The following is a 23166-nucleotide window of genomic DNA, read 5'->3' as shown; positions in this document are numbered from 1 at the left end:
CTGTTAGTGCAGGCATGATAAACTGTGTGATTACAGGCCGTGTTGCTAGAAGTCACCTAATGTCAATGTTGACACACCAGCTTTCCCCAATGTCCCCACCGTGGCATAATGGGATGCTCCAAACACTGCTTTTGGTGGAGCAGGAAAGTGGCAGTAAAGAGGCAAGGGTATAAAAGGCCAGATCACTGGATTTGCCTTTGTGAATACAGGGGACTAAAACTGGAGTTCCTCTCTTGTTGACAGATCACATTTCTCCTTTATTTAGGACCCTTAGGAATTGTCTCCGTGGATCCCACATCTGCAGGTGTGCTGAGAGTCAGCCGCAGGCACTACCTACACATCCTCCCATGGGGTCAGCACAGGTACCCCTCCCTCTCTGACTTTCGACGCTCTCGATTTAATGGAAAGTGATTTACAGGATTTGGGGCACTGGTGGATAGCAGCTGGCCTGGGGAGTTTGGGTAGGATGGCTGAGATGAAGGTCTTCGGACATGGAGTACAGGCAGGGCACAGGCGACAGAGTTGTGGTGGAGGATGAGTGTGCGCGAGGTTTCAATTTGGATGAGGATGCCCTGCATCCTTAGAGACTGTAGTCAGGAGCCTTAGAAGATTTCCAATGCTTAACACAGATCATTGAAGGAAAACAGTCTGGCTGGTTGCATATATGAATACTCTTATTTCACCATAGAACATGTTTTCCTTGTGAATGTGCCAAACATATTACCCCCCACAGATTTGGCCACCTCCCAGCTAAATTCAGCATGCGAGAGAGAGGTCTGAATGAATTTAGTCGGTTCAGGTATTTTTGTCCTTCAACAGACACTGAGAGGAAACGCTTGAGCTACCACATCAATATTCAGAGCACTTCATGGCATATTTTGGAAGATGTAGATATTAATGCTCACGTAACCTGACCCATTCCAATTTGGGAAATTACATTTTGCCTATAATTAAATCGCCCCCTTACACATTAGTTGGATATTTTCTCTTCTCTCCCTGTCATTCCCTCGTCTCCTTGTCATGTATAGGAGGGTTATATTCTGGTGTTGCTCCTCACTCCCACCAGTAGCTGCTGTTCCAGGATAAAATAGCTTTGCTATGCCATTCATAGCATAAAGTGCTCTGTACTCCTCTTGGAATCCAATAAAAGATGCAATATAAAATGTAAGCCAGAATCATTATTGCTTTATTAAATACAGCCAGATCCTGGCTCTGTGAGTGCACAATCGTCAGGCTCCTTACGCTCACACATGGTATCTCAATACCAGCTTGCTTTATTTTAAACATGTTCAAGTCAATCTGGTGCAAGAAACAAAAACTGTTTTCAGAAGAGCTGCCTCACTGAAGTGCCCTCCGCAGATTTTGACCCTTTATTGACACTGTAAAGGAAGGAACTCCAGGAAGGACTAAGGCTATGAGGAGCGCCGTGGGGTGATGTTCACGGAAAATTGCCAGGAAAGGTTTCAGCAGAGACTGGACAGAATAGGTACTTGTGAGGTGGAGAAACTACATGCGGGCATGTGTATGAAATAAAGGAAGGGAGTTGAACTGAAGGAAAGAGAGAGAGGAGGCAAAAGAGAGAGCAAAGAAAGAGAAAGAGATGGCACTGGAGATAATTTCACTTGCTTTCTGCAGGTGTCACTGAGCCAGAAAACCATTTGTCTTCCTGGTTGACACTGTCTTTTCTTTCAGTTTACACCATAAATTTACTCGACTACAGTTAGGAATGTTGAGTGTGAACCGCGTAGATCCTCTTTTAGTGAATAGACTACTCATCCATCCTCAGACAGGCTGGCTGCCCGAGCCAAAATGATGGACATTTCAGATGGGCTAAACATTGGGCAATATGGCTTTAATGTTTTAGTCTGGAATTCAACTTCTTCAGTGTTTTTCTGGCTAAGGAGCTGGATGAGAAGTAAAAGCAGTTCCTACTCTCAAAGCCCATCTATTGCAGTCATTACATATGCTGGTCTCTCCTTACAATTTCCATGGTGTTTGGCATTTTAAGCTTCAGGTTTAGAATTCAGCTTAGGACACAGGTAGCATAATGCAGTTTTTCTTTTCAAAAAATAAGGATGCTCTCACAGGAATAATGGGCAAAAATATACTGTGTGCTGGAATGCAGATCAGCCTTCAGGTCAGCACCACAGGACCTTGGGCTTGGGATCATTTTAATACTTCTCATACCTGGAAAATGATGAGCTAAGTTGTGAATATGCTATAATGAAGCATATTAGTCTGGTGCGAGCAACTGAGCTTCACCTGTGTAACAGGGTAAACTGGTCAGCTTTATTTGGTACAGAAATTAAAATGTAAATTTGGAATAGCATATATGCATTAACACAAAAGTTAAAAAGGGCTGGGTTCCCACAGCAACTATAACTTGTATCCTTTGTGTACACACAGCATTTCTAACACTGTACCTGGTGATAACTTTCCTGCCTTAATATACAGTTTATGTGGAATGAACTAGAGTTAAAGTTGCTTTGGGAGCCATAATTCTGAGTTTTCTGACTTCTGTGCATATAAAATCACATTCATAATGCCATCTTAACATGGTTAATGTGTATCACTGAGAGATGTAAATGACCACACAAGGAAATAAACACAACATTCCTGTCAGAGCTCTGAGTTGCCACTACACTGTTAGGAAATAAATAAAAGCTTTTTTCCTGCAAACGCTCAGTTGCTAAAATAGATTGTTTCACAGGTCGTTCTTTCACTTGTTCTTGTATTTCAGCCTTGTTCTTTACAAAAGATGGTACTGTATATATAAGCACTGAGAAACTTCAGGACACAGTTTCAAGAATTTAGCCTCCTAAAGACACCAAAATAAATAGAGATATTTTTTCAGGAAAGCTTGGTGTCATTTGGATGCTGAGTTCTTTCAAAAAATGTGACCCTGCAGGTCACCAAAAGAATTTCTGGGATCCAAGAGTGGATTTACAGACAGGGAAGATGGTGAACAAGAGGTCTGTGGCCCCAATTAGCACTGTGCGGAGCAGCAAGAGCATGCAATAGAAAAGAGACTTCACTACCGTGCTTCTCCTCATTAACAGTACAGCTGCCACCAAGCGCGTGTGCTGAACGCAGCTGAAAAGCTGGCTCTGGTTTAGGTGCGTAAAAGGGACTTGAACTGGTTCTGAAAATGGGGCACTGTCTGGGAGTGGTGTGCATCGTAAATCTGGAGTTTTGAGCTGCTTCTGTAAATATGACCCTAAACATTGATGGTGAAGTCTTTTTTTTTTTTTTTCTTTTCTATAAAGTTAAGCTTATTGCCTTTTTATATATTATGAGCTTTGGTCCTGTATTATCCAGGCATGGAATATAGGAATTATTTATCTCCATCCAGGTATAGGGAAGGTGTATGCCAAAAAAAGAGATCTTACTCCCCTTCTAGATTCTGACTCGGAAAGACAGTTTTGAAAGAGGGACTGTCTATAGGTCTGGTTAATTCTGGACTATTTTTTCTTCTGGGCTTTCTCTGTGCCCCTCACAGAGCTACCTGTGCTCACCAGCACTGAGCCCCTGGCAACAAGCATCCAGCAGGTCATGCCTGTGAACAGTGTGAGCTTCTCCTCTCCTTTACCTCCCAAACATGATTTGTGAAAGCAAAAAAAAACCAACCCCATCATCTGCTGCCCACGTGTACTCTGGCCCTTTCTGAACCCACAGCCATCTCTCGGGAATGCAGAACAAAACACTAACCAAAATAAGTCAGGGACTCAGAAGGTTACAATGGTGTTAAGGCAGTAACATTGTAAATCATACAGTAATTATTATCACCAAAAAAAAAAAAAAAGGAAGAAAGCTAATGGTTTTAAGAAGGTCAAAACAAACAGCTGATGAAGACTATCACATTACACCCAGAGGAGTCAATCCTCAGATGCGGCTGACCCATTTGATTCATAATGATTTACACCCACTAATACATGCCCCGCCTTAGAATGACAAGCCTGATACCATTTTCCCTTTCAAGCATTTTCATGTATTCCCTCCATCCCAAAGAATTACTGTGAATGAAAGCAAAAAATCACAGGTTATGAACTATATAACAATGAATCGTTTCTCACCTCTTTTGAAAACTTCATAGCGTATAGAAAATCCTGCTCCGTGTGTCTCATAGTCGGAAACAAATTTAATAAAAAGATATGGTCCCGAAGACACTAAAGGAGGGGGAGCAATTTTTCCACAGTACTTTCCCCATAAGCGTCCTTCAGCATTATCTCCATCAATCACTTCAACATAATCATACCTGGTAGATAAATGGAAGGAAGAAACTTTTAACTTCCAGGAAAGAAGGAGACCTAATTAATTTAGAAACCATAACACAACATAGATAATCAAGAAAAATGCTAGCTTGCTTGGAAAATGCATTATGCTGAAAGATGTAAGCAAAATGAAATAATTAAAATGGACTACATTATGTCTGTAGACATCATCTGGCAACATGGAACTATTAGGAAGAATGGTGTCCATTATGCTTGCAGACAATGTCAGCTAAAGTAACCAATTAACAAAAAAAAAGGAAATCTCATGAGCACAATTCTGTATTATTAAATTGTGTTCCTTTGTCTGTGTAGTGTTGTTATCAATACATAATGCATAGCATTCTTTTCAAACTGTGAAGTTCTGTTATGAATTCAAAAATGTCTTTTTGGCTGGAGCTCTTTATGAACAATACTTTGATTTCCATATGCTGTCCTCCAAACATATGTCCACAGAATAATAAATAAATCCCTAAACATCCGATTTTATTCAAAACTCCACCATGTTTCAGATCAGCGGTAGAAAAATCTGTTATTTTCCTTGTTAGCTGGACAAATAGTTTTGAGCAAATCACAAAGTCCACCCGCCAGTCACAGCACTTGGTTTTTCTCAGACAGAACTTGTTTCATTAGATATCATCTTTGCTTAGGTATTTGAATCAAGAAGTGCACATTATAATACTCGTACTTGTAGAGCGCGTGATTACTGAACAGGCTGGCCTAAACCCTCCCCTGGTTCCTTGCTTCATTCCTAAGGAGGAGCCGATAAGGAGGAATTTCCATTTATAAGGGAAAGCATATACTAACGCAGTAATGGTTGATGGTAAAGGTTTGTCTGGGAGGAGCAGTCATGTTGGGGCTCCTCAGCCCTGTCACCAGAGATGCCAATGTGCAGGGCTTGGTGGGGCGGGTTGGGTTGCGGGGGGCGGAGGAGAGCCCAGCAGCTCCGTGCACCCAGACAGCAGAGAGAAGGCAGAATACAAGCCATGGGGAGGCAGAAGCTGCAGGTGCGGAGACAGGTCTGCTTTTAAGTTTTATTAGCAGATGATTTCACTCGACCCCGGACGGGAAGGAGGAGCAGACGCAATTTGTAGAATCAGTTTAATCTTTTCCGAAAAGGTGGTGGCATTTGGAGCCTGGATTGTGCTCTGAGCCTCTTTTGGACTGCGGCAAAAGGCTTTTCTCTGCCCCTGCGTCTTCATGTCTCAGCCCTGCTGCCGGTTTATTTAACAAGTTGCTGTTAGCCAGACAATCTCATTTACTTTTCATTATCCTACCACGACCGACATTAAAATTGTTGCCATTAATTGGTTTAGACCTTTATTCTACTGTTATGTTCCCTGAAAATTTCCGAGCATATTAATATACAAGGAAGAGCTAAAAGTGACAGGACAATAAAGTGTGCCTGACATTTTTAAAGAGATCAAAGGAAAAAAATGTCTTCATGATGACCAATGTCATTTTTAACAACCCTGCTCCAAACCGTCCAGGGCACATTACTTATGTTTACATGAAGCCCCGCGAGACAACTGCAAAGATGATATCACTAGTTAAAGTGGACGGCTTAAGTCTCCTTAAATTAAAAATGACATTACCTCATCAGTTAAAATTCTGTGCCAGCTTTGGTGTATATCAAGTAGAAAATAAAGCTGACACTGATGGAACTGTAAGCATTAACATATGTGAAATATTGTGTTAACTGCGTTTCCTCTTATGTATTTGATTTTTCCAGTAGCAATTGCTCAGCTAGTTAGCTTCGCTGCCCCATTGCAGATTGGTGGAAACACAAAGTGGAAAAGTGCATTTCTGAGACACTGTTACAGATACTTTACATAACCTGCAGTTTTTAAAAATTAAGACTTCTTTCTGTAATTTCTTTATGACGTATGTATAACAGGATTTGAAATTTGAGAGGAGAGTTGTAAAAGGACCTCAGAATTGGTTTTTTTTGGTTTGTGGGTTTGGTTTTTTTTTTTCCTTTAGAAATGTCCTTAAGAATACCAGCTCTGGGTTCCCTGCAAAACCTATTGGAAGCACTCAGGAATGCAGGCTGCTAGTTTTTATACTTCCGGGAAAAAATGAATGTTGAGAATTTTTAACAAGACAACCTTTCTCTGAATAATTAATTGCTTGTTAAAGAGAAAGAGTAACCACATAAACCGACAGCATCTGAGTGACAGTCTTTGCTCTTCTCTCCATGATGACTTTATTTCACCGGTTGGCCATGCACCATTCATTGCTCAGGCCTCCACAGTAGGTAATTTTTCAAATTCTGAATTATTAAATAACGTGAAAAATTTTAACTAAAAATGCTAAGCAAATTTTTACATGCTTTTTTACTTCATGTATAAAAAAGAAAAAAAAAACCCCAAAGGTTTGAATTCAGTATTTTTACTCTGCTACATCTTAAAAATAAACAATCTTCTACAGTCTTACTAAGTATTTTGGATACAGCCAAACAAATAATTAACCTGTAAGTACCAATTTTACTATTATATGAAGTACATTCAGCAAAAATTATTCAAATTAAATTCTATCACTCGCCCAGGTTTCCTCCTTCATAGCAATAGCCTGCCCACACCTTTCTTTTGTCCCTTATAGTGACAGAATTGTAATTTATGGTGCTCTTTCTGGCTGCTGTGCAATTGTAAATGACACAATTTGGTTACTAAAAGGCTGTCTTCTAATGGATTTTGCAAGTTATAGGTCATGCAGCCCTGTGGAAGACTGGAGGATTTTTCAATTTTTTTTTCTTTGCTTTGAAAAATTACTGACAGACGGAAAAGAAGTTTGGCTGTAAGACAATAGGTACGAAGTGCGATTTGAACAGGGGAAACTTTAGAGATCAGCCCTACAACCTTCATATTCTAAGAATCATGTCTTTCACTTGTCAGCTAACAAATAGATTTGGATTGTCCCACGCTGGTGGCAGCATCTGATATCTGGGCTGCTATAAGTGAGCACCTATATTATTTTTTTCTGAGGGAAATGAAATTACTCTGGATTTTACTAGTTTATACTTGAAAACCAATGTCCTTCTGTCATTTTTGCACTTTTCAAAATCCTACCAGAGGCCACAGTGTATCACAAACAACTGTTCTTGTAAATAGGAGAAAGTACAGTCACAACTTGCAAATGGAGCTGCTGCCAAGGAAGCTCAGAAAGCAGCTTGCATCTCCCTCTGGACTTGGTAGCAGTTCTTCTCCATAAGTTTGTCAGGAGAAGATGCTGTGCCAGGGATGCAGTTGGCACAGCGGCACCCCTGTGAGGAGACTGAATGTGTCACCTCCGCAGTGCCCAGACAGTATTGGCGCGCAGCCCAGGATACTGAGTTTGCAAATTTGGATTTCCCACTTGGCAATTCTTCGCTCAGTTACTGCTGCCAATGGTGTGGCAAATATTTCTCGTAATGTTATAGTCCTTTAGGGTTTATGGCACATAGATGTAAATATAAACATGGCGCTAACCATGGAGTGCGGTTTCAGGTGAAAGACGAGAGCAGGAGTTCATGTGCAGAAACAGGAGACGCTGGGGGTAATTGGTGGGTATGTTCATGGCGGTCCCTTTTTGCTTGTCTGACTCTTTCTGGATATCTCATTTTTGATCACTTTCTGTTTGCTCCTTGCACCGAGGGCCGTGCGTGGCTCTCGGGTGGGAGCCTGCTGAAACGCACTGCAGGGCTCGCACGCTCCCCCCGCTCCTCCCAGCCCGGGCCTGAGCATGCCATTACTAGACGGTCCTAATTTTATCGTTCAGTAGAACAATGTCTGGGACAGATTCCCACTGGAAAGATGAGGGACTCTAGAATTCCTCTACGAATTCTTGCTGGCATTGCAAAAAACTTGCTCTTATTTTGGAAAGCGTAAGTTATGGGTCCAAGGAAAAGGCCAAGCAATACCTATAAAATGAGCACCAGGCAATGAAAAACATAAACAGCTGCAGAATACAGATTTTGGTGAATTTTCTATTTCCAGTTTCTAGTAGGTGATAACAGTGCTTACGTCTGGTTTCAGTTCTGAACGTGCTGGAGACCCCTGAAGTGCACCATAGCACCTTGTACTGCAGGAAGTGAAGAGAAAAGTCTGGGAAGCCCTGCCTGCTGCTGGAGCCAGCCCTCTGCCAAGCTACGCTCCACTTCGACACATTTTCCTATTATTAGGGCAGTGAGATATTACGCCTTTTGCCTAAAAAAATTCCTTCCCAAGACGTATGCAGAACTAAGCTGAAATCTAAATATCTGCCATTTTACCTTATGAAACAATCAGTGAAGCATATACAAATATAATTTACATCTGAATATGCCATATTTTTCTGCAGCCTACTATGGTATGCATCTATAGGGTGGTTATGAGTATTTTGGTTATTCACCTGTTAGAATGAAAAGATTTTCTACCTCTGTTTCTTTCACCGCTCTGATTCCACGTCCACCAAGCTGCTAAATGTCTCCCCAACACAAATTATCCACCCTGGTCAGACTACCTTTGGTTCTGAGAATTTGCTTCTTAGTATGTATCTTTCTTTTGCCTTTATTTTATAAAGATTTTTTTTTTTTTAATTCCTTGTAAGGCTCCATTTTAGCTGAACAGAAGGCATTGCAAGAGGAAATCTAAATAAAGAGTTCCGAGTTGTTCTGCGCCATGGATTTGTGCCCCGTTAGTGACTGAGGGTTAGCGGTGTGGGATTTACTGCGGTGCTTGTGGCACAAGGCAATCTGTATCCCAGAGCTAAAAGCTTAAGAACTGCAGGCACTCGAGGGACACCAACCTTAATCCCAGTTTATTAGCAACAAGAAAAAGAAGTACACGGTGTTAAAAATAAAAAAATTAAGCACAGCCCCGAATGGGCTGTTTTTCTGCCTGTAACCTCAGCATCTGTCGGGTTGCTCTCCATCCAAGCCTCTGTGCAGCCTGATTGCTCTCCAGGGCCTCCTGTGCCCCACCTGGGCAAAGTGACCCATCTCATGGGTGTTGGAGGGGCAGCCCACTCCCATGGAGACACGTCAGCCTTCCCTGGCAGTTGGACTGTGCATGCAGGTATCCACATGGAGAGGATACAACTCCTCATGCGTGGGCCTCAAAACACAACTTGATGGAGATTAAGGCACCATGTGGCTCTCAGAGGATCCGGCATGACTGCTGCGTCGGCAGCTAGCCACCAGGCCTAAGCAGGGCACAGGCACTCCTTGAGAACTGGGATGCATGGGAACTGCAAGGAACTGCAGGGTTTTTTGGCTTTTTTTATCCCCTTCCGAGTGTGCTTGGTGCCATGGGGTCCTGCATGGTGCATTCCTGCCTGGTTTCTCGCTCCCATCACACACTGTGGTCTTCCCAAAGGAGAAGTCCTCCTCCATCCTGCCAAGTCAACTGTTGGTGTGGATCTATCTTTGACAGAATGAGTGAAGGGACCTTTTTTTTATTCTTTCCTGCCTTCCTTCTTTCTTTCTCCCTTTCTCTCGGTCTCTCTCTCTCTCAAATCTATTAAAAAGCCCAACAGATCATTTCGCTGAGTGTGGACACACATACAGCTGAATTACCACCAGCCAGGCAGAGCAAACACCATGAGAAAGGGGGAGGTGGGAGCGAGTGCCCATGGAAAGAAGCTTTTAAACTGGTTTTGCTTGTACTGGATTCATGGTGCAGATGAAGCCCCTTACGGGAGACAACATATCATCTGAATCCCACAGTTCTCGAAAGTGCTGGATATTTAATTACGCAATTTGCAATCGATTAACGATTTGTAATTTACTGAAATCCCTGTCAGTCTGGGGGGCCTTTGTTTCCGTTGGTCTTTTGTGAGCTGATGTTTTTATGGTCTTCACCCAGGGCCAAAATTCACTGAAGTTACTCATACAAAGGTCCTGTCAACCTAAGAGATTTCTGGGAATAAGGCCATTGGGATTTGGCCACTGTTCAGTAATTTACTAATGCCATTAACTGACAGTGGGTCTCCATTAAGAATGAACTAGTGAGGGTCTATTTTAGTACAAGACAATGTTGTAGTGAAAAAGACAAAAGATGTAACAAAGACATTGATGAAGATCTACAGTTACCCACTGTACCAGTTTGATTGTGACTAACGGTAGCAACAGTTTTGTTATTACACTGGTTTCTGGAATCACCTAATGCTTTGGGATTTGCCCTTTCATTTTAAAATTAAGCTTTTAATTCTCTGCTGAACAAAGGAATCTGAAATACAACATACCTTAACCAATAAAACTTCAAAACCCAGAAGTAATAAAAAGAATCACTACTATTTTAAAATCTGATTATCCTTCATCTTATCACATGCTTCTGGTTGTTTGGCTCCTGCCTTTTGAATACCTGGGACTGGCAGAACTGAAGATCTGAACGAAATAAGCAAGATTATATCTGCACTTTTATCTATACAGCTCCACTGAGAACAGTAGACAGATCTTTAGCTGCTGCAAATGAGATTAGCCCCCTTATGTCAATGGATCTAAGCCAGTTTACACTGATATATGGCCAAAGAGGGTGCAAGTGGTGACAGAATATTTTACCTTGTATTTATTTAGTTCTATTCTATTTACACCAAATAAAACCTAGAAAACTCTTCAACAGAAATGTGAACACCAGGATTCATTCTGCGAATGAATGTAACAATGTCATACAGAAAGCGAAGAAGAATCCGAGGTTGTGGGGCAGGTTTTGCCATTTTGCAATGTCCTAGGGGAAGTAAAAGCAAAATTCATCTGCTAAGGTCTTCAGCATATCTATCTGTAAAAATCATTTACCAACGAAAAGGTCTGATCTTGAAGTCAGGGCAAACTCCACTGATTTCACTGCTTGCCACATACAGTAATAAATTATAATATAATGATCCCAGTATATAAAAATGAAAACCTCTTCTGGGAAGAAACATTCAATTTTAAACCTCTTCAGCAAGGAACTTCAGTTCATAACTTTCTGGCATACAAAAATGCTATCTTTTCATGGAAAAAGGTTTCTGTCTGTCAAATAAGACAAATTTACAAATCCATGACTTCCACTTTAAGTGGGGGAAAAAGAAACACTTAGCAGTTTAAAGACTTCAGAGACGAAGGAGCTTTCTAGTGTCAAACGGGTGAAGTTTAGTATTTATAGGAAATTCACATGCCTCTAATTACTCTAAACTCAGTTCCCGAGTAAAATATGCCATCTGGAAGATATTAGAGTCATTTACAACTTGTTCACCTCCCCGTTTCACTGCAAAATCTTACCTCTTGCCAACTTTCCAGTGTTCTTCACAAAATAAAATGCAGTCTAATTTTTACTGGTTCTTTCATAGTTACTTTATCTACATTGAGCCAGCTAAGGGCTTAAGAAACTGGAAAAAGAAAATTAAAAGTAATTTTCATATTACTCACTATACCTTAAGCTTTATATTCTTTCATATGGACATTTCAGGTGTGAGGTTTATGCCTTGGCTTTGTTTGGTATTTAGCCACTAATTTGACATGGTTAGATTCGGAAAGATATTCCAGGTGACAGGAGATAGAAAAAAGATGGCAGAAGCAGTCATCTTGCGTAAGAGTAGGCGCTTGTAAGCCAAAAAATATTATTTTGAAAAACTCAATTATAGAGTTTTGTTTTCGTTTTTATGACCTCCCAGGAGACGCCCATCAATCAGAAAACTTCTCGTTAGTTGAGCAACTTCATCCAAGTATGCCAATCTGTTTATAAGTGAAGCTTTGCAACATTCCTCTGAGGTAAAGTTGTCATTCTCATTTTACATATGTGGAGACAGAAGAGAGAGACTGAGTGCCAACAGTCTCCCAGAAATTTTGCGAACAGCAAGGAACAAAGCCTAGATAGCCGGTTTTAAATATAAGAGCCCAGTCTAGGTCCTCCTGAAATAACGGAAAGATTCCTAATGGCTTCTCTGGGTTTTGAATAAAGCTCCTTAACAGAGGCTCAAAACTTGGAAGTGTTCTTAAGCCATAGAATGACTGGAAGAAGGGGCTGCAAAGTCTCACACAGTTTCACAAATACGTTTGTGTGATTTCTGTAGGAGAACTCGACTAAATTGCTTGCATACAAAGACTCAGGCATACACACGCACTCACACTGCTGCAAGGAGTCCAACACTATCTGTATGTCTCTATATCCATTAAACATTGTTTTCATGTGCCTAACTAGTTTAATGACTCGTGGTTGGATTAGTGCTGTTAGCGTACAGTGCTGACTTCACTAAAAAGCCTGCCTAATTGGTAAGTTATAGAAGCTTCAAGTTTTCTTCCTCGAATGCCTAAAGAACAGAGTTGTATCAAACGAAGACCAGAATAATTTCTGATTTCTTTTTCTTTCCATGAAAGTAGAAAAGGAATGTTTAAAGTGATGGCAACCTTATAGCACTCCGCTTGGGAATTCTGAACTGCTGATTAATTTGTAATTATCCTGTTGGGATCTCTGTGGTATATTAATCATAACCTTAGGAACTTGACTTTTAAAAGTATTAGGTAGATGTTAGCTTTTCACAGAAACTGTGAAAGTTCAGAACATAAAATAAGTTCCATGCTTTTGAAACTCAAATATTTGTCCCTTGTGGGCTGTCTACAACCTCTCTGAGCAACACCCATAATTAACAAAACTAAAAGAGGCTAAAGGAGAAAGGAAATTGCAGACATAAGAATCAGCTTGAGAACACAAGTTATGGCAATTTTCTTCCATGGCAACTGTGTCCTGAAGCTCTGTAAATGCAGTAAAATGATGAGTATTTTCATTTATTTCCAGTTAGGAACTATATTAAGAGAGTATTAAGGATGCAGAGTTAGGCACTTGGAACTCAATATTTCTCAGTGTTGTTCCCTTTGTTCTGATTTTTGCATCACATTCCCTTTGGACAGACTGTTGGCCAAGTGAAAAATCCACTGTGGGATTAGTGTTTTCACATACCTAGTCTGTATTGATATCAATGATTGCTATGGGTCTTCCGGGCCTGAAAGTGTGACACATGTAAATGAGTGGATTGATTTTTGCTGAGACTGTACGTAAAACCTGTATATAGCCGCACATACAAACAAGCAGAGTTATCGGAAAAAATACAGCTTTGTTGTTGAAACTTTTGACTTGTCAGTGTTTAATCATGTACACGTATTATGGCTTTTCCTGTGCCTTTTTTTAGGGGAGGAGGGGGGCAGACTCTCTTAAACTATCACCAAGGAAAAAAGTTTGAATTACAGAAAGGTGATGAAAACTTTCAAGGCTTTCCTGGATTGAAAATGGAGTCTTAAAGTGTGTGAATTGTGTGGCATCACTAGCTAAATATTCTCATAATGCTGAGAAGACCTTTAGCAGTCTGTTGTAACACTTAAAGCTGAAAACCACCTCTCCTTACTTCTTTCATACAATACAGACTCGGAAAGACAAAGTGCCTGGCCATAGCATCTAGAAGGGCTCTTTGGCACAGGAGGCACACAAAGCTGAATGAGACGCATTTGTAGTTCGGAGATCAACCCACTTACCATGTCTGCGTGTTTCCTGGCGGGCCGTTATCTCAGCACAAAATCATTTGGTTGTGTACATTGCCACTTCAACAAACAACCCTTAAGCAGCATGAGTAATATGCATAGCCGGCAACTTTAAAGCAGCCCTGGCTTTGTGAAATCTAAGTGATATTTCACAAGAACAGCGCAAGGAACATTTCCTTGTGGACGGTGCTTTCAAATTTCAGCCTCCTGATGTAAGTAAGTGTGGCTGAAGAGCTGCCTGAAAAACTCCCGCGGTTCTTCTTCTTCTGTTTTGCAACGGGGACATGTGTATGCACGTACGTGTGCGAGTTTCTGTGTATATATTTTTATACTCTTTGCACAAAAAAAAGGACCTGAATCTTTTTTAGCGGTTTCTTTCCAAAGTTCATTCTCAAACAGAGGAGCAGCCTAGGAAACTTTCAGCCTGGAAGCTGTGCATTTCAAACCAGCTACAGCAAATGAGAACAGGGAAGCAGAGTGGAAACCTCTATGCAAATGTAATTATAGTAATTGCTACTAATGCTTTTCTATTAATTTGTTGTCCAATTTCAGTACAGACATTATGAATAAAACTCCTATTGATAACTTAGTATGTTTCCTTATAGGTGTAGTTGGGTTTTGCACACATCAGTGTGTCAATCCAGCATGTTAGTACAGACCTCCCCATGAGTTTCGGCTCTTGAAATCTACATTAGGAAATTCAATAGCATCCTCAGCATCATTTTCTTATAAAGTACGTGAATACTTAACATTTATTGCAAACAGATTGGTATTTCTGTTAAACTCATACAGAGTTACAGTACATTGTTTTTGTAATAGAGCTCACAGTTAAACTGTACCAATCTGAAACATCAGTATATAAAAGTTTGTCCTATTGAGCAATTTTATTACTATTTTATTGTGTGTATCCTTGAACTGAAAAGTATATATAACTTCAATGAATGTATTTATATTATGATAAAATATACCATGGATGTTTAAAGCTGCTAAGCCTGAAGTTAGTTCGTTTGTACCCTATATCACAGAAAATGTCACAGTTTTTATGAGTTTTGTGACCTTATGATTTATATGGGTCTTGAGAAATAACTATGTGTTTAGAATGGAGGAAAACAGTGGCCAATAAACATTCCCAGTAGCCTAAAAACAGGAACAGCTTGTTAGCTGAGGTCAGCCGTATGACCCAGCGCCTAGTGAAACTGCATTGTTATAGCTGGAGCATGGGGCAAACCAGCCATACAAAAAAACCCACCCCAGTGATCCACCTCTCATAAAAATGTCTTTCTTAGAAAGAGAGGCATGTGATAATGACTTACAGGAAGGAAAACGTGCACAGCAGATCAGCATCATCCCTGGTACAAATTTACAGAGTTTAGTGGAGTTGCATCAGAGGCGGATCAGCCTATGCTATTTTAAAATGGAAAACTAAATTGAAAACCTGCCAGAACTCACAAGTGTCTGCTAAAGAATTTTGCGTAGTTTTCGTCTGGTACTAAATACTTACTTGTGAAAGCAAGCAGGGTAATGAACATACACGCAACACAAACACATACACAGCTCGTGGGCTTCAGTAATTGGGACCATACCGCATACATGCGCACCAGCTCAAATCCCCAGCGGGAGCTGCACAAATGTCAAGGAAGTATTCATTATATGGGACCGAGTTTGTCTTCTTTACACTTCCTTTTCCTCCCTCATCAGTGCAACTTCTTGAGATACACTGTCTTAAATCTGCTGAGCATTTGGACCTATACTTAGTGAAGGCTAAATCTTGCTTGGAGCCGCATGGCTGTGAGATGACCCCTGCCTTTGGAATCAGAGCAGTGCAAAACCTAAGTCAGGACTAACACACTCACACAGAAATTGCTGCTTTTGAGGTCAGCAGTAATGTTCTCCTAGAACCACCCCCTCTCAACCTTGTGCTAGCTGCTTCGACAGCTGTGATCCAGAAAAACACAGTCTTCAGGAAAGGGCTGTTACTAGGTCCAAGAAAGCATCGGATAATGATGTTGATTTGTCTTCTGCATTTCATGGGTCAGGCTTCTGTCCTTGCTTTCTACTCAGGGAAGTGGACAGTCTGACATGGAGCTACAATAATGTCTTACCTGATATATCAAGGGGATCTGTAGTAACTCAATGAATTGCAAATATAAATGGTGTTGCACCTTCTTTCCTTTTGTTACCCCTAAGAGAGTGCTGCTATAAGTCTTCATTAATCAATTACAATAAATAAGCCTTGAAAGGCAATAAATCATTACATGGCTGATGAAAACACCTACTCTGCAATTAAATGGATAAAATCCTGATTTGATGGCTTTTGTTTCGTTTACACTTCTAGTCAGGTATCTATTAATGCTTTTACTTTTGTTTGTCTACTTAGTAGTGATAAGCATACAAGAACAATCTGTATAAGACCCTGTGGTATCAGGCATTGATTCTTTCCTCTCCCTCACTCATGGCAAGCAGCACGCTAACCCAGACAGACAAGCCATGAAATATATTTGGGCCGGATTCTCTTGTACGTGCAGAGAATCTGAGCGAGATAACACCACGCTTTCCTTTGCGGTTTAATAATGCAGCCTTTCGCACACTAGGGAGAACAAGCTTTGTTTGCCTTATGCATTCTTAAAGGTATAAATTGCCCAAAACAGTAGTAGGAAGTCTGGGAAGGAAATGAGATAATGCCCCATCCCTTTCCTCACTTTGAGCCCCCTGAGCTGGCTCACAGAGATGTCTGGCTTGCTCAGAAGGAATTGGGGACTCCTTTTGGCAGCGTAGCCTCCATCCTTCTGTTGCAAACCCTCCCGTGCTGTGCCTGCGGGGGTGCAGCTCCCGGGGCGCACGGCAGGTCGCATGGGGCACCGCTGGAGCCGTCCTCCCTCTGCCAGCCGTACAGCCCGACGCTGACACCTCGTAGCATGCTGATGCAAGGGAAACCTGCGGTTTTGCTCCCTCAGCGCTAAGGTACCCAAATAACCAACATCACACCCAGCTTCGAGCCAGATGACACACGCACTGTGTTCATCCCCTGCTCTGAATAAAACAGCTGGTACCTGGCAGGGGGAGGACACGCAGTTGCAGGAATCTCAAGCTTTTTGTGAAGAGCACTTGTTTTTCTCAAACTGAAACGTGATTTTCATAATTTTTAAATACAAACCCTTCCTGTCTGAACAGCTCATGTGTTCCATGCCGCCCAGGCTAGGTGTCAGCACATAGTCCCCTTTAAAATTTTACAATGTAACATAACCTCATTTTGTTGCATTGTAAACATTTCCAAGATACAGGATCCTGTTTTTTATTACAGGGGTGAAACGGTAATAATCCCCCCTCTTTCCTGAAACACACAGAAAAAACCCTTTAACAAATTAAACGTACGCATTCCTCATTAGCTTTAACCTGGATTTGGTCTCAGGGGCGCTGTAAAGCCAGTCCTTTCTCCCCCGCTGAACAAAGGGATGTTAGGAGACTAACAGACCATTGCTGAGGCAAAATCCTGCCTGACTCACAGTACCGACACATGTTGAGATGAACAGATTCCTGAAACAGCTCCAGTGAGTTGAATTTTCATGTACTTGGCATATAACAGCCCGTATTTCAGCTTTTCCTCAACTGCTGCACATTTCCCCTCAAACAGATACCACAAAGTATCCTCTGCCCTTGCTTGATTCCCACACGTCTAATGTAGGAACCAACCCAGCCAAACAACTTTGAGACATATATCAAACCTTTGCCCCTTCTCCCGTGAAAATTCCACACGGGAATTCACAAAAATCAGAACTAGCAGAGGGATAAGAGAAGAACTGATGAAGGATTGTCTCTTTTTTTCCCCACAGGGATAAGGATCGTGGAAGAGCCTCTCATGCCAGCAACAAAAGGATGTATCAGCTGGAAAGAACCTGAGTAAGGTTTCTATGCAGCATTATGCTCTGGGAAAATAACAATATTGCTTGTTAACAGTGTTGCTCAGAGCAGTGATAAACTCTACTGAAAATTGCTATTCTTGCATTTGGAGATGTGATTACAACGCAGGGACACATGTCTGAACTATTTTTATTTAACTGGCTGAGGTACTAATAATGTCATAGACTCTGTTCAGTGCTGAACGTTCCTACTGGGGACAATAAAACCTATGCCACCGCAGCTTTGTCACTAAGTGGGTAAGGATTTGGAACCATTATGGATGCCGCAGTCACGTCTTTGACTGCAGCACGGATGCATATGTCCAACATGCGGCAGGTTGGAAGCTGGGAGTCATCCTGCTTTAATGAGAGCCACTGGCTGGGAGGGCAGGAGCACTGGAAGGGAATCGGGCAGGATGGCCATGCTGCCCAGTGTCCTGTTTAGTCACCTGTAAACTTTCTGTGCCGTTACAGCTCCGTACTGCTCACACAGTAGCTAACAGGGCCATAAAGCCAGGACATTAAAGAAAGAGTTGAGATTTCATGCTTCATATGCAAGCAAATGTGAGCCTAGACGGCCCTCAGTGCGATGGGGCTGAGGTAGTTTAGGGAGATGGGAAATGATGGGAGAAAGTGGGCAGAGACTGGACTGGGAGGCTGCAAGCACAGGCTCTGTTCCTATGCCATCGCTATTCAGTGAGGCCAACTGTCAGTAAACTTCCCTGTGCCTCAGTTTCCCAGTCTGGAAAGTCAGATATTGATATTTCGCTGAAAGAGTTTGAAGGCATTGGATGAACTGAGATGGCTACAGTACTAGTGATACTGTCATTAATTTTGTGATTTAATAAGTCTTTTGTAAATAGACATATTTAGTTGACAGCTCTGCATTATTACTCCTAACCCTTTTAGCTTTGATTTAAAATTTTTACCTTTGCAGATGGACAATGAACAAGAAGGACAAAGAGACTTCAAATACTATGTGTTTTTTTTGTGAGCTTCTGTTTCAAAATGTTCATAGTGAAACATGGCATTTTGCTACTCTTACCACTACATCAAACCTTGTTCTACTAAGCACATTATAACAAGTAAAAACATTTCTTTATAACCCAGAAATACTCATGGATGTAGTCTTGTCTAGATGTGCAGGGATTTACACAATTAATACTCCAAAGTATTAATAAGCCTTCTGCACAAATCCCTAGGTGTGGAAAGAGGCTCCTGCATATCCCTAAGCTCCTTAAAATGGGTACTTACAAGGAGTCTGAAGAACAAAAAATTTGGGGGACAGTCTGTTTTTAAGCAGAAAATAATTGTCTGACATCTGAGGGAACCAGAATAGGTCTGAATTACCCTGTGCTGAGCATCCTGCTGCTCTGGAGAACTGGTTATCTAAGGGAGACTCTCTGGTGTGTCCTGGCAGGGTGCCCCAGCAGGTTATCCACACTTCTTCACTCTTGACTAAACACATTGGGCAAATGGATTCAAAGGATTTCTTCTTTGAAGAGGGGTATTTCCTGTACCTGAGCTCAGGTGTGAGAGGCTGGATGTCTTTCCCCCAGACTTTCTAAATTACGATGGTGATTATACTTCAGTCAGTTAACCAGAATAGGAAACAAGGAGATGTGCTACCTCCTTCATAATCCTGGCAGTATTTTCTATTCGAATCTCAGATGATTATGCATTTTCACCCTTTGATAACCAGCATAAAATCCAGTAATTGTGCTGTGGGGTGGACTCTTCTCACATAAAATTATTGCAAAAAACATCTCATTGCATAAAAGCCCTAGCCAAATTGTATACAGGATAGATTACATACACACCATGAAGTTGTCAAAACATTGTGATTTGATTAATGAGGCTGTTAATTTTCAGACTTGTCTCCCATACAGATCTCGAGCCTCTTCAGTCACATCAAGACTTGTGAGGTTAACAGTATTCCCTGCCAGCCTTAGCATGAGTCTGTCACGTTATAAATGACTCTCCCTCTGTTTGCATCTAGGAACTGTCTCAGATACCTGGGGCAATGCGAGAGGAAGCGAGCACATTAGCAAGCACCTCACTATGGCAAGTCATTCCGAATGTGAAATGCCTGTCATCCAGTATGACCAGTGCCCTTTACACCCAGAATTTAAGCTTGCTCCTCTCCAACATGTGTTTTGTCTCTTGATGCTTTTAGTCCCTAAGGATGCAAGTCCCACTCACTTCAATTTTGCAGTCCCCTGCCCATCTACCTTCAGCCAACACAGTTTGTAAGAAAAAGATCAGGAAGTTGTTAAAAGGTAAGTGAAAATGGCTTCATATGAATTGAATCCTAAAAATAGCCCATCCTGTTTTCCTTAATCTGCAAAATCTGTGTTATTCTGTAAAAGAATCCCAAAGGTATTAACGTAAGTAAGGAAGACAGAATGGTGCAGAGATCTTTTTTCCCTCGTTTCAGCCCCCCCTTCATACATGTAGACACACAAACACGCAAATCCATGATTAGGAGGCATGGTGAAAACTGCTTTTAAGTGTGATCATTAATCATGTGTATATTGATGACCTTTTATTTGTATTTCTTTCATTTTAAGCACATCAGTCTTGTCTGATTGGTGCTTTGTTAAATCAGCACTATCCACTACTCATATGATTTAGAAACGTGAATTACTCAGTAAGCTAGAGCAGTTTAATATTCAGCCAGTCTCATATTCAGGCCATATGCTTCACCTTACAAAATCTGAGATAAAAATGCCAGCATCGAGAATTGATATGTACATGACATATTTTAAGAATTAGACTGTGCAGCCCTGCTTTTGCTGATGTCAGTGAGACTGCTCATGTGCACAATGCTTTAGCAGCATAGAAGTTGCACACAGAGCTTGAGAAAGGTTTTACTGTTCTGCAGTATGACATCAGGTTGGGACACTATCTATCTTTCTGCAATAAAGCCAACATAAATAACAAGAAAAAAATTTCTTCTTATGTATGTGGTTTTAATGATTTCAATTGTTGGAAACTCAAAAACACTTTTAGCATATGTATGTGAATTGGAAACGCGTAATTCTTAAAGTTGAATCACTTAACAGAATTACAGATAAACCTTCTTATATTCCCTAAGTGCTTATCAGCCGCAGGTTTCTGGTTTTTCATCAAATTACTTTTATTTCAGTCAATACTGGTTAAGAACCTGTTACAAATCCTCCAGCTTCTACATGATTCGAATACCTTTGAATATTACATTGTCTTACAAAAACATGTTTTCAAATGTTGTCCAAAGAGATGCTGGAAAGCAGAAATACAATTTCTATATGCAATTTGCACCAGCCTGTCAAAACCAGCATAAAACGGAGAGAGCAAAACAGACTACGTGGTATGTTTTGCTATTGTTAAAAACAAGAGGGCATCTCACCTAATAATTTAAATAAGATCCTGTTGCCTGACATTTTTAAAGCCTTTTGATCTCTTTCTTCTGGTTCCCTGGGTTGTGGCTCTGTAGGGTGCAGTAGATGGAAAGCTATGGATTAAATTTCATGTTGCCTATGCCCTCCTTTACTTTGCCAAGACCCCCTTTAGTGGGCAAAATGAATGTTTGCTTTTATGAAGTACCACTCCACTGGAGATGGTGCAGAGCAACCTTTACTAAAGCTTTTTAGACGTGGGCCAATCTATAAAACTGCCAAGTTCAAATTTTCTATTATTATCAAGGCAATAATTCTTTGGCCCTTTGTTAAGATGATTTGCCAATTTTGTTGGCACAAATTAGGGAATGAGATTTAACCTCCTGTAATCTGATTTTGAAAATGAATTTAACACACACTGCACCCCCAAAATAATGTAGAGGTAATGCATTTGTTTTGCAATTTGCTGCACTTGGATATAATGCTAGGAAATGACAAATTTTATCTTTCCAGAGCAAAGACAGAAAGAAAGATACCTTATTATCGCTGGTTCAGTGCAAGCGGATAAGCCTGAACAATCTGAAGATAAAAACCTTAGCAGAATATTTAGAACTTGAGCCACGCATCTAGCTTATGCATTTTCTCACTGAATGCAATGTTAACACATTCATTAACTTTGATAGTGGAAGAGACCAGTTGAAAACTTAGAAATATTACACTATAACCAGAAATTCGTGAAAATAAATATGAAACAGGCAGAAGAAATCATAGAGATTGGGGCAGACTTTTTCGCTGTTGTAACCCAATTAGTTTTGAAAGAAATATATGAACCATTACTATGGCCCCTTAAATTTCCAGTGGGTCAGATTTAGTGTAGGAGATTGTAAACTGCTTTGTGGCGAGCAGCTCAAAGTATTTGCATTCAATTTACATTTAGAATATGTAACACAAGCTGAGAAGAGGCTGGAAAAGTCCTTTCAGAGAGCTCCATTTTATCTGTACCTAGGCATTAACTCACAGCGTGTCTGTGAGATTTGTAGGCTCATTTGGTTTGGCAGAGACTTCTAGCGGAGCCTGGCACCCCTCCCCCTGCTCAAAGAGAAATGCTTATTAATTATTCTCCAAACCAGCTCTGATAGAAAAGTGTCACTTCCAGCCTTGACTGTCTCCCTTGACAGCCTGCTACTTTGCTTAAGTGATCTCACAGTTACAACATTTTTCATAATATTTAACCTAAATTTTCCTTGCTGCAGATTAATCCCACTCCTTCTCTTATCAAGTACAATAGCTTCACGGCTCGCAGACAGTATTTCTAACATGAAACAGGGATCCAAGCGAGGGCTCTTTCTTAGAGTACGTGATGTCAAGCTGACCTTTGACTCTCACACTTTAAATACATCTCTTGGCATCCTGTGCAAAAGAAAACAGACACCACTTGTTTCCTAAAGATTTTACAACTGGCTCGGGCTAATTAATCAGTCTCCAGCACACACGGCTCTGCGCTTACCTGTCTGGAGGAAGTGTAGATCACAGGAGCAAAGCGAGGTTTCTCAGATCTATCCATCACCAGGTACTTCATTAATTACTGAACAGACAAAGGGTTCATGGTTGCTTTTTCCTTTCTGCTACTGTGCAGCAATCCCGTTACCCATTTGGCTATTTCATTATACGCAAAAGCAGATTTCGGTTCCACGGCCTATTTCGATTCCTGGTGTAGTTTAGCCAAAGCCAGTGAAATTCCAGTAGGAACAATTTGGCCCACTGTGTTTAAGTATTTAACCATCTGCACAAAAACCACAAAAGAGACGCCCAAACCAAAACCACTCATTTACATAATAAGGATGTGAACCTACTACAGCCATGTGAAACTATCATTTTTCACATGTGCTTGTGAATCTTTTCCCAGGCTTCTGCAGAGGGAGGGGCAATCTGAGGGCTGGGATATATGAAGTGAAGAGAAATGTGTGGGTGGGGAAAAATGAGGGTTTTAATTTTTTTTTCCCTTTTATGCTTTAAGAAGTATGCAGCAATTACTTCTGTATTTTAAAGAAATGGTAAAAATACCCAGAGGTTATAGATTGATGCTTTTCCTTAATGTTTATACAAATATAAATACACAGCTAAAATAAATACAGAAGTAAATGGAATACACCCACCTC

General features: G+C 40.9%; 1 protein-coding gene across 4 annotated transcripts in view; it reads right to left on the bottom strand.

The window, feature by feature from the left end:
- The window catches only part of NRP1 (neuropilin 1), a 115050-nt gene that overhangs the window by 64098 nt on the left and 27786 nt on the right, over nt 1-23166 (bottom strand). For all 4 annotated transcript variants that reach the window (XM_074574248.1, XM_074574249.1, XM_074574250.1 and 1 more), the window contains exon 4: nt 4074-4255. In XM_074574248.1, coding sequence (XP_074430349.1) covers nt 4074-4255 — 182 coding nt within the window. The remainder of the gene's footprint in view (nt 1-4073; nt 4256-23166) is intronic.

This window comes from Larus michahellis, chromosome 2 (genome assembly GCF_964199755.1).
Source record: "Larus michahellis chromosome 2, bLarMic1.1, whole genome shotgun sequence".
Classification (NCBI taxonomy): domain Eukaryota; kingdom Metazoa; phylum Chordata; class Aves; order Charadriiformes; family Laridae; genus Larus; species Larus michahellis.
Note: the sequence above shows the minus strand (reverse complement) of the source record. Positions and strands in the feature narration are given on the sequence as shown.